We start from the raw sequence: 17,818 nt of genomic DNA on the forward strand, positions 1-17,818 counted from the left end.
AAAAGTAGAGCAAGGGTAAAACCTGAGCAGCTGATGATCCTACAGAAGGATGTGTTGTTTTGCAATACAGGTTTTTCTTGGGGAAGCTTCAAGGCCTGAGGAGTTTTTTACTTGATCTCTCCTTTCTCCTGTTGTACCTAGAATGACTAAATACTTTATAGCAGCCTTCCCAGATTTCTCTTTGTCTGTTTGATTCTGCAGTAAGACAAAATATAATTCTTTATAATCTTCAGTTCACCTTAGAAGGAAACGTTTGTAGGTCATTGTGGAAATTTAACATGTTATCTGAGCAGTGTTTAAATAACAATAGAAATAACTGTATAAACAAAGCATCATTCATTTTTCTTACCAAAATGATAATTGCTGTTTCCTTCCCTACTTCACAAATGTGGTGGGGTTTTTTTTACATGCATTATTCTTCTTTCTTACTTTTAGGTGTCATTTCTGCATTATTTGTGTCTGGATAATGCAGCTCCCAGAAAATACAGCTTCAGTGAGTCACATTTTCAAAATCAGGAGATAACTTTAAAATTTAAGGTGTGTTTATGTGGAAACATCACTCAGACATAATTATAGGATTTGAAGAACTGGGTTCATAGAAAACAAAGAGATATTTCAATTATTGAACAAAAATGGCTGTTTCTAATCAGCACTGCGAAGAAACTGAGTTTGTCTTACAGTTGTGTCCACTTTTTTCCTGAAAAGGGACATCTGCTCAAAGGATCAACAACCTTTTCTTTGTGCTCACTAATGTCCCATCTTGACTGATCTGGATTTTTTCCAGCATCTCTGTCAGTAAAGTAATCACTCTTCATCCTGCCTCTGACCTGAAATTACAGTAGGAAAGTTTCTATCTGTATCGCTTCATGGATTTTATTTTTCAGTAAACAGAATGCAAAATGGACTTCCCTTCCCCTTCCCCTTCCCCTTCCCCTTCCCCTTCCCCTTCCCCTTCCCCTTCCCCTTCCCCTTCCCCTTCCCCTTCCCCTTCCCCTTCCTTTTCCACTTTCTCTTCCCCTTCCCTTTCCACTTTCTCTTCCTATTTCCTTTTACTTCGTATTAAACCAAATCCTGTTAGGTCCTCTGTTGAGATAAAACTTATTTAGCAATTAAGCTCTGCCTTTCTTTTTTGTCCCCAGTAATATTGTTAGGGAGGGTTTTTCAGAGCACCACCCTCATTTGTTTATAAATTACATCTTAAACATCCCTTCTTGGCCATATCTTGCCCACTCAGCCCTGACAGAAGTGCAGAGCCGGTTGTGCCCCTAAACCAGCAAGGTAGGAGGCAGCACTATTCAGCTTGTTCTTCTGAAAGGCCCCTCACACGTGGTTTTCCCCAGAAAACCTCCCCTGGCTGTAACCACTCCATCCTGCAGTGCTGCAGCACGCACATGCTCAGGTCACTGAGAGTGTAGAGAGCAAAGTGGTTTGTCAGTGTAAGGACTGACACCGGGGAGCGGATGTGGGACAGAGCAGACGTGTTCATGGGGGGTATGGGTTTAGGTAGGTGAGTTCCTGCTACCCAAACAGCCTTTCCATCTCGCTCAGTTGATCAGAGAATGGTGCTGATATCAACCTAGGTTGTGGGTTTGATTCCTGTATGCGCCATTCGTTGGCCTCATGTCCAGATGGGAACTTCAGGTCCTATTTCAGAGTAAATAATGAGTTGATAAGATTCATCAGAACATGGAGACATAGCCACATGTCACTGTGTTGTGGAATGATTTGTAATTCCTGCAGATTTGTGTTAAGCTGCTCTGCTCTTATTGCTTCCTACTCTCAGTATGAGCAACATGTTTTAGCTGCTCTTGCCAGTGGAAGAGGAAGGTAGGAGGGAAATTCCATAAAATACTTTGTAACACAGAAGCTTACTTACCAATGAAGTATTTGCACAGGGAGGTTGGGGTCAGAGATCTGTCATTTAATGCTTCTGAGCCTTTGAGTTTACTAGGAGCCCTGAGGAAGCCACGCAGTGCTCTCAGAGGGGCTGTTCCAGGTGCCTCTGGCCCAGCTGCTGCTGTCTTCATCCTGCAGACCCATCCCAACAGGATGGACCAGCATGATCCAACAGCACCTGTTCTGTTGTCCACTGCAGCCCAGTGTAGTCTGGGCCCAAGATTCATCAGAGGAGATATTCAATCAATGGAAAGACAATCTAAATATCTGGAAGCACAGTTCTGTTTGATAAGCCAAACCAGCATTTTCTGAGTTTCCTTGAGCTGCTTCTTGTATGAGAAATGTGAAAATCTTTCTCAACCACATGACTCTCTGCTTAGTAAGTATAACAGAGCTGGGCATTTTTGATAAAATTTTAAGGAAGACAACCCTTTCTAATTCATATGGACAAATGGCTGTAGGCAACCTGTTCCTGTAGCAAACTGGCCAAATCCATGGAGTCCTAACTACTGCATTCCTCAGTATCTTACATGTATTGACTGCTTTGCTGGGATATGATTCAATTTATGTTCAAATGTGTTGCGAGGAAATTACTTGGTCAGTTGTTCTGTGGTATGATTTTATGGCAGGAAATCTCGATTCATAGACCTATTCTGAAACTGGTTTCACAACCATTCTGAGCTCATTTGGCACTGCTGCTGCACCTTTTGCTCTGTCTCCCCACACCCACCACATGTAGTCCCTTCGTATCCGTTTTACAGGGCTGGCAATTGAGCAGCTGATACGACCTTTTGTTTTCTTTTTATGAGGTTGGTTTTGAGTTGGGTCAGCTCCTCTTGCTCACCAGTTTACCTCAGTGTGCATGCTGGTGTGCACTCACTGTCAAATGCAAGGAAGGGGACAGTATGGAGTGACTGGGAGCATGCAAAGATGCATATTTGTTCTTTATGGTTATGGAGTGGATAAACTGATAAAGAAACTCCTTCCAAAAAGCTGATATTGCTAATCCCCATCAGATAGGAAACTGAATTTCCTGTAAATGTGAACATTTTTCTGGTTGATTTGCTTTGGATCAGCATTTTTCTAGTCCACCTTGCAACAAAGGCTGGGACACTGATAGGCAGTGTTAGTGCTTCATTTTGGAAACACATAAGTTTGACATCCGTTCCAGGGTTTTCTGACCATAGTTCCCCTCTTTTCATGAGATGACCCCCCAAATCTTGCTTGTGGCTTTGGTGTTCTCAGTGAGTGGTCGATGTGGCCTTGACAGAGAACACTTACAAGCACAGCAATGCATATATTGAAGTGACCAGTGTGCAGTGGCACAGTGAATAACACACAGTGTTATTCATGTTTCATCTTTATTCAGGTTATTACTACTGAATAATAAGCTGAAAATTGCAAGGCATTGGTGGTTTTGTACTCAGGTGAGGCATGTCACATAAGCAGCATAATCCCTGCTTTCTGAATTAAATTCTCATGAGACAGTAAGCTCTCCTACAGTTTATATTCAGATAGAATTAACTTCATGAATGACCAGTTCTAGGATTTGGAGTCTGAGGTATCATTTTTGGGACTTTAATGAAAGAGAGTCAAGCTTAAGAATAAGGGGTGCCCTCAGCTATCATGTATGCATGGACCACTTCTGTACACATGCAAAATAGTCCCCAAGCATGTACACAGTCAAGACTCACTGCTTGTCCTCTGAACATGCACACAGAGTTTGTTTTGCACGCTGAGGAAACCTGTGGAGCATCTGGGATCACTTTTGCACACCAGCAGCCAGCTGTCACTGCGTATTCACATCCTGGAGTGTGCAATCTGTGTGCCTGAAGGTGTTTGTACCCTTAAATTACAGGTTCCAACTGTAGATTTGAGTATTATTTTAATCTAAGAATCCTTTAGATTCAGTGTATCTTAATATCTAGGTCGGTGTTACTGATCTAACAAGGACTGGGGACCTTCATAAATCAGTTTTCGCATCACTCTGAACATGAGAATAAGTGTATCACTGAATCATCGGGTTGTGTGGGTAGAGCAGGACAGCACTTCTGCCCTGGGTAAAGAATTAGAAGCTATTTTCAGAATGAGAATATTGTGCCAGAGCCCTATTCTAAATCAGCAATAGCAAAGTTGTGCTGACATTAGGTCTGGGAATTGCTAAATTTAGGTGTGGACTGGTGTCAAAAATATTAGTAGCTCAGGGAGTGCTACTAAAAGCTTTGGTGTACAAGTGCTTATTGTAATCATCAGAGATGTGTATGGCAGGAGAGAACTAAGTTTTCTGATTTTATTAGCTATTGGCCAAAGATGCAGAGCTTCTACAGGGGGCAGAGATAAATATTAGAATCATAGAATAGTGTGGGTTGGAATGGACCCAAAAATCTTGTAGTGCAACTCCCCTACCATGGCCAGGCAACCTTTCACTAGATCAGGTTGCTTAGAGCCCCATCCAGCCTGGCCTTGAACACTTACAGGGATGAGTAATACACAACTTCTCTGGGCAACCTGTTCCAGTGCCTCACCACCCTCACAGTAAAAAATTTCTCAGTGATATCTAATCTAAATCCGCCTTCAGCCAGTCTAAAACCATTGCCCCTTGTGCTGTCACTACAGCCTTGGGTAAATGTCTCTCTCTTACAAGCCCCCCTTTATATTTTGAAAGGCCATAACAAGGTCTTCCTGAAGCCTTTTCCAGACTAGACAATGATTTTCCCCTTTATAAGACATAAGTAAGATCCATTGCAAAGGTTTCCATACAGTGTGTAAATGGAAGACATAACAAATTTCGTAATATAATGTAAAATATGACTTCTATTACAATTGAAAGAAGGTGATTTTGGTGAGTGTTACAGTAGAACCCCAATAGCACATCTTTCCAGTCTAATTTTCAGGCTCATGAAAACTTCCAGCTGGCAGAGGGGATGAACTTGGAGCCTTCATTTTAAAAGACAAACGACTTTATCGATAGGCATACAGAGCTGTTTTCTTTCAGCAGACTTAATGAAAGTTCAGTCAGCAGGAGAAATTTCAAGAAACCACAAGCCGTTTCTTGTTTGCCATCATCTCTTTCAACTTATACAAAATCTTTGTTTTCAGAGAAGTTTCCCTGTTGGGCAGATTGGCTCCAGCACTCACAAGTCTAATTACAGCCTAAAGTGTTGGGAAGATCTTTGAAGTGAAGAGTATGCTGCTATGTAGGGAGATCTGGCTGCTGATAGAAATCTGTGTAGAATAGCAAGGGGAGATATATTCCTACTATAGTTCCAAATATTTCTGGGAACTGGGAAAGTTATTATGAACAGGAGAAAAAAAAATTATTATTGTTACAATACAATAGTTTACTGAGTGTTCTGGAGGCTTCCTGAAGTCCTTGTGTCCTTGCTCCCAAAGAGTCTGGGAGGTAGAGAAAAGCTGAAAGAAGCACTCTCAATATGTTTTCTTACAAAATTTGCACTTAATCGAATATCAAAGAGCATTAAGCAGTCACTTTTGCTATTATCTCTCCATACCTGCTTGCTATTGGATACTAAGCTTATTTTAATGCTCTTCAGAAATTCCAGGAATTCCTCAACTTGTTTTCTGTGCAGTTGTTCTGCTGCCTGTTGGCTCTGGGCAGGTTCCTGGAATGCAGCTGGCCACATGCACATCCTGGATGGTTGGTTTGGTTTAGGCACATGGGGTGATTAGGATCAGAGGTACCTTCTGTCTTGTCCCATGTCACAGAAATCTGTGTGCTCCACTTGAAAAGCACTGAAGATTTCTGCAAGCACATAGTCAATGGGCAGCAAGCTCCCTCCTCTCCCTCTGCCTACCCAGGACAGGAGTAAAGGTCTGCTCCCTCCCACCCCCTGATCCAACTCATGGTTTACAGAGCCCATGCAAAGAAAGGCAGCCCTGTGTTAGCCTAGGATTGGATGCATCTTCTCTGAAGAAGCACATGTGGACTTGAAGTTTTATATGTTTGTTTCTCCCCTAACTGTAGCTCGTTCACCTCTCCATAAAAATCTGACTTTGCTCTGACACATCAAGTTGACAGTCCTTGGCCTTTATGTATTTGCATGAAGGACACCTCAAAATCCCAGGTAACACAGGCACAAGCCAAGGAGCAGAGGAAATTAGCCCGGTTATCAGTGCCGAGGTGATGGATGGAGAAGGAGAGGCACTGGTATGATTTTATACCACCTCAGTTCAGGTGGTGCTGCTTTCTCTGTAAAGGGCAGTACAGTGACAGGCTGGGAAACCATTGAAACAAACCAGGAGCAATCACATCTCTCAGAGTGTAAAATTCTCCAGACAGCTGCCAAAGCCTTCCCTTTGCACATTCACACCAGTTTCAATGGAATCTGCTTTTAAACTCCGTAGTTGCAGCTCCTGTGTGTCAATTAGCTCATGAAGGAGTGCTGAGCACTTCACATTGTTATTTACAACAGCACAAAGAGCATGTCATGTTGCCTAATCAGATGTCAGTGACTTGCACCCACACTGAGCTGATCTAAATAATTGCACGGTTTGCAGGACAGCAGCAGACAGGACAGAGCACATGGGAGATCACTCAGTGCCATGGAGTGAGTGATTCAATGGAGCAGTGATTTATCAATTGCACTGTACAGTAAATCACTTCCCGCATTTAACAAGCTGCTCATTAACTGGGAATATAATAACTAGGTTTGGAAGATTTGTGACATAATCACATTTAGAATTCTGTATTTACTTCTGAAAATTTGTATGGTTTTTTTCATCCAGCAGGAACATTCTTTCCTTGTATGAGTCTAGAAAGGAATTCTGTTTTACATAGTATGACTTGTCTGTCCAGTAGCTCCTCTGTAGACTCTACAAAGTTCCTGTGCATATGCAGATTATTCAATACACTGTTGCTGATCTTTCTCTGTAGCCTCTATTTGGAAGACACTGATGCTTTATTTGCATTTCTAGTTATTATAAACCTGTCTTCAAATATTGTTACCTGGTTAATAGCCATATTGGACAAACTAGCATGGACAGTCTTGCCTTTATGGCATCTGACCTGCATTAGAGCTAAACAATGTGACTCTGAGTGTGCTCTTCTTGGTAAAAGTGCCTAAGTTCTATTTGTCTGTGCTGGCTCCCCCAGTAGTCTGTCAGGCCAGACTTCTTGTGTGGGCAGAGGACACCCAGAGCTCCAGCCTCTGTTACAGCTGTGCCTGGTGCAGTGCTCTTATCTCTTCCAGTAAGCTGCACCCAGCCCCAGCTCTAACTACAAACACTGGAGTGGCAAACAAGGCATTTCCCATGTAGGCAAGGCTTGTGTAAGACCTGCAACAGCTGCTGAGGCTGATAAACCAAGCTCCCTATCCTTTTGGGGAGAAAAGGAGAGGAATGGATGAGCCCAGAAAGCTCTCTGTCCCATTGTATTATCTTGGACACTCACCATTACCAGATGCTTGGAGAAAAAAGTAAGAAACCCAAATGCTGGGTAATATCCTTCCAGTTTTGCACAATCTGCAATTGTGAGTTTCCCTCTGAGTTTCCTACTGAGTAAAGTGGCCCTCTGAACACATTCTCCAGCTGGAGTCTATCCAACAGTTCTCTAAAATTTCTTTCTAAATTTGGAGTATCTGCCAAGAGTGTCTCTCCCTCTTTCTCTAAGTTTATCATTAAATTCTGCAAGCAGTGTTTCAGGGTGTGGCAGACAGGGCTGCCCAAAGTATAGCTTAGTAAATGGATGTGGATGTTGCTGAGAGCTGTGATTCCCAGTCTCTGCTGGGTGGAGTGTGGTAGCTGCAGATGGCAGGATCCTTGCGTGCCCCTCTGCCCCAGATTACTGCGGCGGAGGAAGTGTGACACACATGGCTGTGTCCTCAGCCATGGCAGTTCACAACTTACTGATTGATGTAAATGTGCCAAGAAGAGATTAACTAAAGCATAATATGTGTTCTAGTTACTCTTGTAAACTCCTTTTGAGCTTGTCAGAATTTTCTCTCCCTGTTCCATTGCCGTTGTCACATAACTAACACCTGGGTTTATTTCCCCCAGGCCCCAAAGAATAATGATTCTTGAGGATATTTAAAAGCAGGGCCCAAGATCCACCAGCGTTTGGGCTGGAGGACCATAGATTATAAGTCTGGCACAATGCTGTGTCCTATTACAGGAAGAAGCAGATTTTGCAGGATGGAGTTTCCTTAGGGTCACAGCTCAGACTGGAATCAAAGAACAATGGAATAACCTCAGTTGGAAAGGACCTTTAAGATCATCAAGTCCAACTGTTACCCCAGCACTGCCAAGGCCACCACCAAACCATGTCCCCCGGTGCCAGATCTACACGACTTTTAAATATCTCCAAAGATGGTGACTCCACCACTCCCCTGGGCAGCCTGTTCCAGTGCTTGAAATACAGACTCTCAAAAGTGAGGCATCACCACCAAATCTATCTTCTCCCAAGTGCAACATGAACTTTCCTGGCCAGCCCTCTCCAACATAAACTCAGACCTGTCTGTAAAATCAATTAGTATTAACTTTACTAATAAAACTAATTCTTCACTGTACCCAAATGGCCTTACAAAATCTTGCAGAACAAAGCTATCAAAGGCAGATCTGCCATGAGAATCAAAACCACTGAAGCTCTTCTCCTCCTGAAGAAGTTGGCCCTTCAGGATAGAATTTGTGTTGCCATTTGCATGAAGTAAACAATAGTTCTGTGTTCAGCTTTTGCATCCTAATTGAAAATGGCTCTGTATGGCACAAAATGTCCTTGCAGGGACAGGAAGGGGATGAGCGAGTACCACAGGCATTAGACTTGTAAGTCACAGCACTATCAGAGGTGATCTGGAGTAAGAGATTAGGGTGGTGTAGGAATCTGTACGGAGCAGAGTCACATGTGCCTAAATGCTTCCCACCAAGAGACCCACCAGCAAGGATACCCACCAGAGATTACAGAGAATTTTGGAGAGAGGCTGTGGGCATGGTTTAGGTTTACTTAGAGCCTGAGCTCTAGTAGTTGGCATGAGTTCTCAGTATAACTGGTGTCCATTAAGTTTCCTTTAACCTACTTCTGGGTTTTATATTGTCAGTCTTGTCTGTCTGAAAGTTTCGGGGTTTTACCACTGTAACTTTTGTGGTTATTAAAAAAGTCTTTACCACCCTGTGTGGGAAAATCCACAGTATTGTCAGTCCTTATCAGATTTCTTGCTCAATGAGGTCAACTGGTATTTGGATATTGTTATATTGTTTCTACAAAGGAACGGAAAAAGCATACAGCATGTAACCTGAAAGTAGTTGCTGTCTTAAAAGTCAGGTTGGGCGTAGAAAAAAGCTCTTAAATATTTTTTTGCAGGAGTCAGAAACTATTACTTATCTGGAGATATCTTTACCTGCTCTATTTTCAACTTTTAAGAAAAAGGCAGCCAGGAAGAAATTACTGCCAGGACAAAAAAACCTTGTGGATTTCCCACATGGGTAGGACGTGCAAAATCTAAAGTGCTTAATTTCAGAGGTCTTATTTTTTGAATATCAGCTGCGACTGATATACATATACATATATATATATATATATATATATATATATCTCACTGGTATATATATGACTGATATATATTCATAACCTATGTTCTAATCATTACTAGCTAGAAACAAGTATGAGGGTAAATCTCAGTGTTAGTATATGAATTACCTTCACTTAACTTTTATACATATATGCATATATATGTATTTTTACATTTTAAAAAGCAGTGAGCTTCCTTTGTTGGCTGGTAAACTTGAGTACCCATACTGGCTTTAGTTCAGCAGATCAAATCCATCCTTAAGCAAGTCTAGTGAAGAATTATGTGAGGCTTCCTCCTCTGTCCTCACTTTAAATCCTTTATACAATATGCTTTGTTGCTGGACTAGATCTGCCTGGCCTTAGGAAATCACCACATTTTCTTTTGACTGGGTAATATTTCTAAAGAAGAATATTGAAATTTGAGTAATTAAGTTAATTCTGTGGCCTGCATGTAAATAGTCATGATCTCAAGCAAACAAAGAGCACTAAGAAATTAATTCTGCACAGTGTGGGAGCAGCCTGTTAACTTGCAGTGTCTCAGTTACATCAGATATTTCACAAGCATGTGTGTGTAGTAGTTTCTATGGATCTCAATCTACTACCAACCTACTACAATCTGCTAGAGTATGACCCAAGACTAATAACTTTTAACAGTTACATTGTTTTCATATATAAATTATCCACCTGCTTTTATCTAATTGATTAGTCAGTGCCGAGATACCACAAAACTAAATACATCTTTATCACCAAACAGAAACAGTGCAGCTGCAAGATTAAGACCAAAATCACGAGGGGGGCCTGGTGTGCAGTTCACAAATATGGGTAGTTGACCAATATGTACACAGCTACGTGGTCTGTTATTGTGGCACCCAGAAAGGACCAGTCTGCAGCATCCACATTGTCTAAAGCTAGCTCAAATTTGGCTTCAGAGATGCATCTTTTCATTGTAGATGCACAGTGGAGATGAGAAACAACTCCTGCGTGACTTTCAGTCCTCTATTCATATTATTCCGTTCTGTAGGTGATTTAATTAATTTACCTCTCCATTAACAACTATGCTCTGGTTCCTATAATGTAGGTCAACTAATTAAGATATATAAAAATATTTCCCCAAGGTCATTTGTTTTGGGAACAATGAATGTGGGACAATTCCTTTTATGTGAAGAGTTCAGATCATTTCAGAAGAAGCAAAATATTATAAATGGTGACTTTGATGGTGAAATATATTTCTAACAAAGAAATTTTCTGCTCAGAAGATCTTCCATAATAGCTGGAGCAAGTCCATTTGACATTGCAGCAGGCAATTACAATAACTTCAGTAAAGGGCACTAATTTTGAGATGAGGTGGAGTGCTAAGTCCCTTATGCTTCTCAAAGTTAGTCAGCTGGGTTTTGTTTGCAGCCATGAAATGTCCTTTAAGAACAATCGCTCCTTCGAGGCATTCCTCTCACTGGAAAAAAAGGGAAAAAAGCGGAGTACACGGCAAAGAAACAGAACTGTTTTCTGTATCAACTAAGAAATACTGTATCAACTAACAACGAGTTCTGTTGAAACAAATGTCCTTACGTCCAGAGTGATCTTGTACTCCACTTTAGGAGGTAAAGTACAGCAACTGACTCATTACTCAAATTTCATTTGAGCTGTTGCACAACCTCAGTTGAGAATACTTTTCAACTGAAAAAGGCCTTTTTAGCACTGTGAGAAACAAAAAAAAGAGAAATTCCTCTTAAATGCAATTATGTAAATGGAATGGAAGTTTCTTCTACGCAGCTACTGACATGCTGTCATTTCTCTTCATTCCATAGCACCGAGATAATTTTGAGATTTTACAATTAGACCACTCTTAGAATTTCTTGTAGTGATTTCTAATTCAAAAATTGGATGTGATATTTATTGCTGATTCTCTTTCTACAGGAACAGTGAGATTTTCATCATTTACTACCTACAAAGAAGATACCATTGCAAAAAAATATAGTTTTGTTAAATTTTATTTACATTCAGAAATAGAAATTTCACAACACTTAGAACTAGACAGAGTGCTGGACCAGGGAGATTTTTACCACTGTGCTCATTTTTGCAAGCCAGTAAATTATTCACTCTGACTTCCCTTAAGTCCAAGTCTATCCAAATGTTGATATTTATTCTGTGTTTATGTTTCCATTACACTGCACACACATTCTTTCAGTCTCTACTATTGTGTTTGAAGCCTCGGGTATTAAAAGAGACAGTATTTTCAATTTAAGTATCTCTCTACCTATATTTGATATATTTATAAAAGTGATAGGGGTGGTTTTTATTAATTTATTAAGTTAAATATTTTGCTCTTGCATACCCATTTTCTGCTGTTCTGGCTGTTGAAAATACTCCTGTTTCATCTAGTAGGCACCATGTGTTTCTGCAAGACAGGTATGGAGAACTCATGCACGAGTGCCATTTCTGCTGGTTCCACACTCGTCATGCAGTCAGGTTTTCTGCAGCAAAATAATTTTGGAGCACCAGTTCCGATTTATGCTGGGGGTTCTTTTCAGAAAAGCTTGCTGGTTTAAGTCTAATCAATGGCTTGAAGTCCTCTTCTGGGAAAAGACCCTTTACCAGGACAGGCACCTGTGATAGCAAATCCTGTCATAGAAACAGGATCTGTGAATGGAAGTGAGCCAATGAGTTTGTTAGAGAAACATAGCTGTGGAAAAAAAAATCCTGAATTAGTTTATGTTGCCATCTGAGTAGGATGCACAAATAGTAACTGTATGAGGACAAAGCCATTGAGATTTAGCCAGAGGAGATATTAATAGGTTGTGATAATCTCTAGGTAATATTCCTGCTTAGTGTTTCATTATGTGTGATAGGGATTTTTAAGGCAACACGTATCACAGCAGAGAAACCACCTGACACTGCTCCTACCAAAATTATTGTGATACAGACTTGCAGAATGACCTGAAACCCCTGGAGACCCTGGCCAACCATTCAGTTATGTTTCTTTTTCCTTCAATTATTAAGGAAGAAGGAAGGAGGAAGAGTTACTGAGATGAAATGGTCTGGTATGTGTCTGCTTTATGGTTACTGTAGGGAGGACCTTCCTAGAAGTATGCTCTCAGTTACCAGAAGAAGCCAGCTCAGATAAATACCTACTGACAAAGTTTTGTTGCAAAAAAAAAAAAAAAAAATTGCTAACTGCTATTTGCACAGTCCCAAGTAATATAAATAGCTACCTTTGATCTAAATACCAGCACAGGCAGGGGCTGATAGAGAAATGCATCTCTAAAGTCAAGGGTGCTAATTAATACCAGAGTTTACCTCAGTTCCAAGGTTTCACTGACAACCTTGGCTAAAAATAAGTCTTTTACCAATACTTTGTTGTCCATTGCCGCTCCTACATTCTCACCCTTGCTTAAGAGCTTCCTTCCTCTGTGAAATATTTTTTTTTCTTCACTGCAGCATGGCATGACTATCTTGCCAGATGTTAGAGACAGCACTATTGACAAAGTCAAAACAGTTTTCTTACTACTTTCTCCTTTCTTGTCATCCTTATTTTGCTGGCACTGCAGGGCTTCTCGAAGCTGGGAGTGGTGGAAAGTGGCTCAGTGTGTGAGATCTTGGTAGTGCTGCAGGGCCACAGGATATCACGGCTGCTGAAGTGAAAAAAACCTGCTCAAATGACACCTCTGTAGAATCCCACTTGTGGGAAATGTGGTCTTAGTGTAGCCAAGGCCACAATGTTTCCTTAGAAACCCAGAGCAGTCAATTCCACAAGATGTGAGCTAGGTCATGCATTTAAATTATGTTCCATACCAAGAAGTTTCCTTTGCTGGAGGAACATCTGACAACATCCTATCAGTGAGCCTGTGTGTCATCCCTGCCACAAACACACCCTAACTCTGCCAAGTGATGGTGGCAGCAGAGGCCCTGCCATACACAGTGCTTTACCAGGTCGGTGGTGGCTGAGCTCCCTCTGCTAGGACATGTTTAACTCCCTCCACAGAGGGAAACTGGCCTTGACCTCCAGAGCAGAGTTTCACATCACTGTTTCCATGTCAGGAAAGCTACTGAGTCAGGTATTACTGGGACCAGAATATTCTGCCTTTGGCTAACTCTTCTGGTGTGGTGAATCTCCTTGTTTCATTGGGGAAGGAGCAAGTATACTGGAGTGGAGTGAAGTTTTACTAGCAACAAGGATGCCCACAGGTAGGACCTCAGGGATTTCTCAGATTCTGACCTTTAAGTCAGATGCCTAATCCGTTACCATCCCTGCTGAGATGGCCTGTTGGCTTGGGAATGGTCCTGGTGAGGAGCCATCCTTCTGAGAACTGCCCATAAACTTCAGCCAACTCAGAGTTTTGCTGTGTTTGGACTGCCGCCATGCAAACTTCAAATTCTTGTAAAATGTCTCTGAAATGAATGCACAATACAGTGTGGAAGTTCTCCTCTGCCCCTTTACCTCACACACCCCAGTTACACTAGACATGACTTCTAACCTAGTCAGGCATGTCAAAAGGGAAAAGAGGGTGGGAAGAGCTGCCTGTGACAATAATTCTGTCAATTGCTGCCTCATATTTTCACTAAATGTGATGCGGGCAGCACGCGTGTGCGGAGTTCCCCTCACTGCCCACGACAGTCATGGAGCAGCTCTGGTCCTGACACAATCAGCAGTGGAACATTTGGGGGTGTCCCAAAATGGGGACACCTCAGGGGGAGCAGAGAGAGTCACCAGGAGCCCACAGACAGTGCAAGAGTGGCTAACAGGACCTGAGTGAGGCCAGGGGCACTGGTACAGCTCTCATCCATTGCCCTACCTTGTGCTAGACACTGCAGTTTAAGGCATAATGTCAAGATACCTATGAAATCCCAGATGTTTTATAACAAAATTTGAAACATCAGTTGAAGGTAAGGTCCAGTTTTCTCAGTATTTATAATGTTTCTCAAGCAGTGGTCCATAAAGGAGTAATAGCCTATGAGACCCAAATAAGTGGTCCCCAGCTAGCCTACAAAACCACATTTCATTGAAAAAAGACTGGGGAAATCCAAAGGAAACCAGTGAATCTATTATAGAAGTCTAATAATGTTTTAGTCAGTGCTTTTGCATTTAAAGCTGCAAGCTGAAATGTGACTATTTTATTTTCAAATGCTTGGCCAAACCATTCAAACGAGGCCTCATCAGAAGTGTGATTGTTTTTTCAATCTCAAAAAGGATATCCTAAAAAATTGTGGAGAATGAGAAAATCCCCTTAGAGTGGATGCAACAGTACAGATGTGACTCATGATCTAAGGGGCTAACAGGATCTGGCTGATGACGTGACTGTTGTGTGACACACAAAACCAGGTAACCAGACACAGGCAGTGTGTGCAGGGAGATCCTGGATGAATGCACGTGCTGGAATTGATGCCAAGAGTTGCCTGCACTTTACTGGCCTCAGGTTGTGTGCTGCTCATGGCTGGCACTACTCCAGTTCCTCCAGACATTATTCCCTACTGTCCTTCTGGGGATGTGTTTTTGCTTGAGGTAGCCGTGCTTAAAGACTCTTGAGAAGCACAGACCAGGAAAAGAACACCAGATACTTGTCCTTTTCTACTGCTCAAACCTCTGGAGGAGCTACACTGAAAACTTTGTTCATAACAGTATTAAAGACAACACTTTCCTGATAATATGAGACAGTTGATGCATAAAAAGAAAAATATGAGAGATCTAATGCAATTTTATTTTAAAATCTAATTAGTTATTTGTCCAAAGGTGAATTGGTTACATTCATGTTTCTGTGAAATAAGTCAGGCATCTTCAAGATATGAGTCTTCAAGTTACCTAGGAGCATTAAACTAATATTAGAAATGAAAAGTCCAAAGTGTAGTAAAAATATTTTACTCTACTTTCATGTTTTCAGACTTCTGACATCATCCTGTTGCCTGCTTTTGCACTGTATTAAAGGATGGAAGTCCAGTCACTGATTTTGTTTATTTTATAAAAGAAATGAAGCAGAAACATTAGCATAGCTCTGAAGTATAGTTTCATTTTACTGAGTATTGTTAGTTATCCTTAGAAAAGAAACCTTTTTTTTCCCCTTTTTGGGAATTTTTGTTTTCCAATTTGCAGGTCTAAAAATGACAGAAGAAACCATGACAAAGTTTAGAATGAGCTGAAAAAATTACAGTCCAAGATGTGTTTAGGTCTTTTAATCTTATCAGCAAGGCACAATATGGAAGAACTGAGAGATGACCTTCGGAGGGTTTTTGTGTGTAGTCAAAGGCATAAACAGGAATATGCAAGTAATCCCTTTTTTTTTCATGTGTGCTTGATTAACACTGTAACTCTCTACCTTTCTTGTCTCTTAGCCACATAATCAATGAGCTTATAGAAACAGAACGGGTTTATGTAGAAGAACTTCAGAGTATAATAGAGGTAAGAAACTCTTCTGAAATTACTTTTTGGTGCTTAACCTCTAAGTCATCACTGCAGGTGCACATCCTTCATGGGCTGAGCACTCCCACCTCCTGTTTATAACACACAGGCTGTATTGGCAGGATAGCTCAGCCTTGCAGATGGAGAATGGGAAGGATGTTTTGAACATTTCTCCTCAGGACTTAAAGGAAAAGGCACCTTCTCTGGCCTGAGCCCACAGAATGACAATTTGCATGGTTCTGAAAGTTGTGGACAGAGAAAGAGTTGATAGTGTGTCTTTTCAAAGTATTACCAATAGGTCTCAGGAGCAGCACCCTTGGTGCCCATGGGGCTAGACACTAAATTCTGTGAATGTATGTTTGGAAAATGATTGAGGAAAAGGAAGACTCCTCTCCTGCTCTTCTTTATTGCCCCATGTAGTGCTTGAACACAGAAAAGCGCAGCTCATGCTGCAGATATAATTCTTGAGCTTTTGAAACCGATGGGATACCAGCATACTCTGTGTGTGTGGATTCTGAGGTCCCTAATCTGTGGGAGGACAGAAGCTGAGTAGGGATCAATCATGCTTAAATTTGGGTGGAACTTGAAGGACATGTGGTTGCTTCTTTATTGCATTTGATCTGTGGGAGCCGGCAGCTCGGGCAATCGATACATTACTCTTGATTTTAAAATCAGAATGTTCTTCTCTCAAAGTTTTTATTGAAGAAACACAATCCAGTTTCTACAAGAAACAAAAAAATAGTCAATCCAAATACCACAGTTCAATACATCCAAATAATACATCCATCAATACATCCAAACTAACTCTAGTGCAATGAAGCAGTGTAGCAGAAAGATATGTCAGTCAATCCTAGCAGTCTCCATCCCTACATGATCAAAATGGCTTTTGAATCTTAGATACATCATTTCATCTATTTTTTATTAACCCTGTAATCTGTCCATTTGTAGTTAAAATGTGTTTGCACAGTTATGGGGTAAAATCTCTGGGGGAAATCAGAAGCATCAGAAATTCATGGGAACAACAAAGCAGCAGGCACAGGAGAAGCCTCTGTTTGCTCTGTGGAGAACAAAAGCACATGGACTTGGGGGCTTTCCAGTGCCATTGAACCCAGTAGTTCTTCCCTGGTAAGAACAGGCTGGTTTTATTTTCCACTCTTCTCTGCAGGGATATGCTTCAGAAATGGACAATCCCAATTTGGTACATCTGATTCCATCTGCACTTCAGAACAAGAAGGAAATTCTTTTCGGGAACCTCCCAGAAATCTACGATTTCCACAACAGGTATGTGGGAACTGGTGGTTGTCCTGCATCCTCGGGTGCTACCATCATGTCCAGTCCTTTTCTCTTGGATGCTTTGTCATGCTCACACACACACAGTCAGGAAAAGTCATCCTCACTCTGCCTCTGTGTATCCTATAAAACACATGTGTAGAGAACACCTCCAAGATCATCTATTTCATCTATTTTTGTGAAGATTGTACCCTTTGTGCATTTACTGGTGATTTCCCCTGTCAGGATCCATCTTGACTGTCCCTTGTGGTCAGTATTTTACCACCTCTCTTAGTACACTGGTAGATGTCACATGAGTAAATCCTGATATTTTTCGTCTGGCAAAACACCTCTGTGAGGAAGTTTTCTTAGTGTTCAGCTTATTTGTCCTGTATTTCTGCTGTTAGATCAGAAGACATATATTTGATAGCACTTTTCTTTGTATCCTTCATTTAAGATCACAAACCTTTCCAGAAGCCATGTCCATACTGTGGACAAGGAAATCCAGAGCCCATAACTACAGAATACCAGTTATGAACAAGATTAACCTTTTCTCAGTCAGCTTTCAAAACACAAGGCTGAGGGCATCTTCTGTAAATTTCCTGCTTTTCCTAGCCTTGCTTAAGCAAAACTGGCTGTAGCCAAAGTGGGAATTTTGGAATTCTTTTGAATAATAATTGCCTGTAAGATGTAACAAACAGTTGAACAAAATAAATTTTAGAAGTCTCTTTTGCAAGTCTTATTAT

General features: G+C 41.2%; 1 protein-coding gene across 15 annotated transcripts in view; it reads left to right on the forward strand.

Moving 5' to 3' along the window:
- Positions 1-17,818, forward strand: part of MCF2L2 (MCF.2 cell line derived transforming sequence-like 2) — a 156,304-nt gene that overhangs the window by 101,473 nt on the left and 37,013 nt on the right. For all 15 annotated transcript variants that reach the window (XM_069024090.1, XM_069024098.1, XM_069024099.1 and 12 more), the window contains 2 exons: positions 15,737-15,803; positions 16,969-17,084. In XM_069024090.1, coding sequence (XP_068880191.1) covers positions 15,737-15,803; positions 16,969-17,084 — 183 coding nt within the window. The remainder of the gene's footprint in view (positions 1-15,736; positions 15,804-16,968; positions 17,085-17,818) is intronic.

This window comes from Aphelocoma coerulescens, chromosome 9, assembly GCF_041296385.1.
Source record: "Aphelocoma coerulescens isolate FSJ_1873_10779 chromosome 9, UR_Acoe_1.0, whole genome shotgun sequence".
Taxonomy (NCBI): Eukaryota; Metazoa; Chordata; class Aves; order Passeriformes; family Corvidae; genus Aphelocoma; species Aphelocoma coerulescens.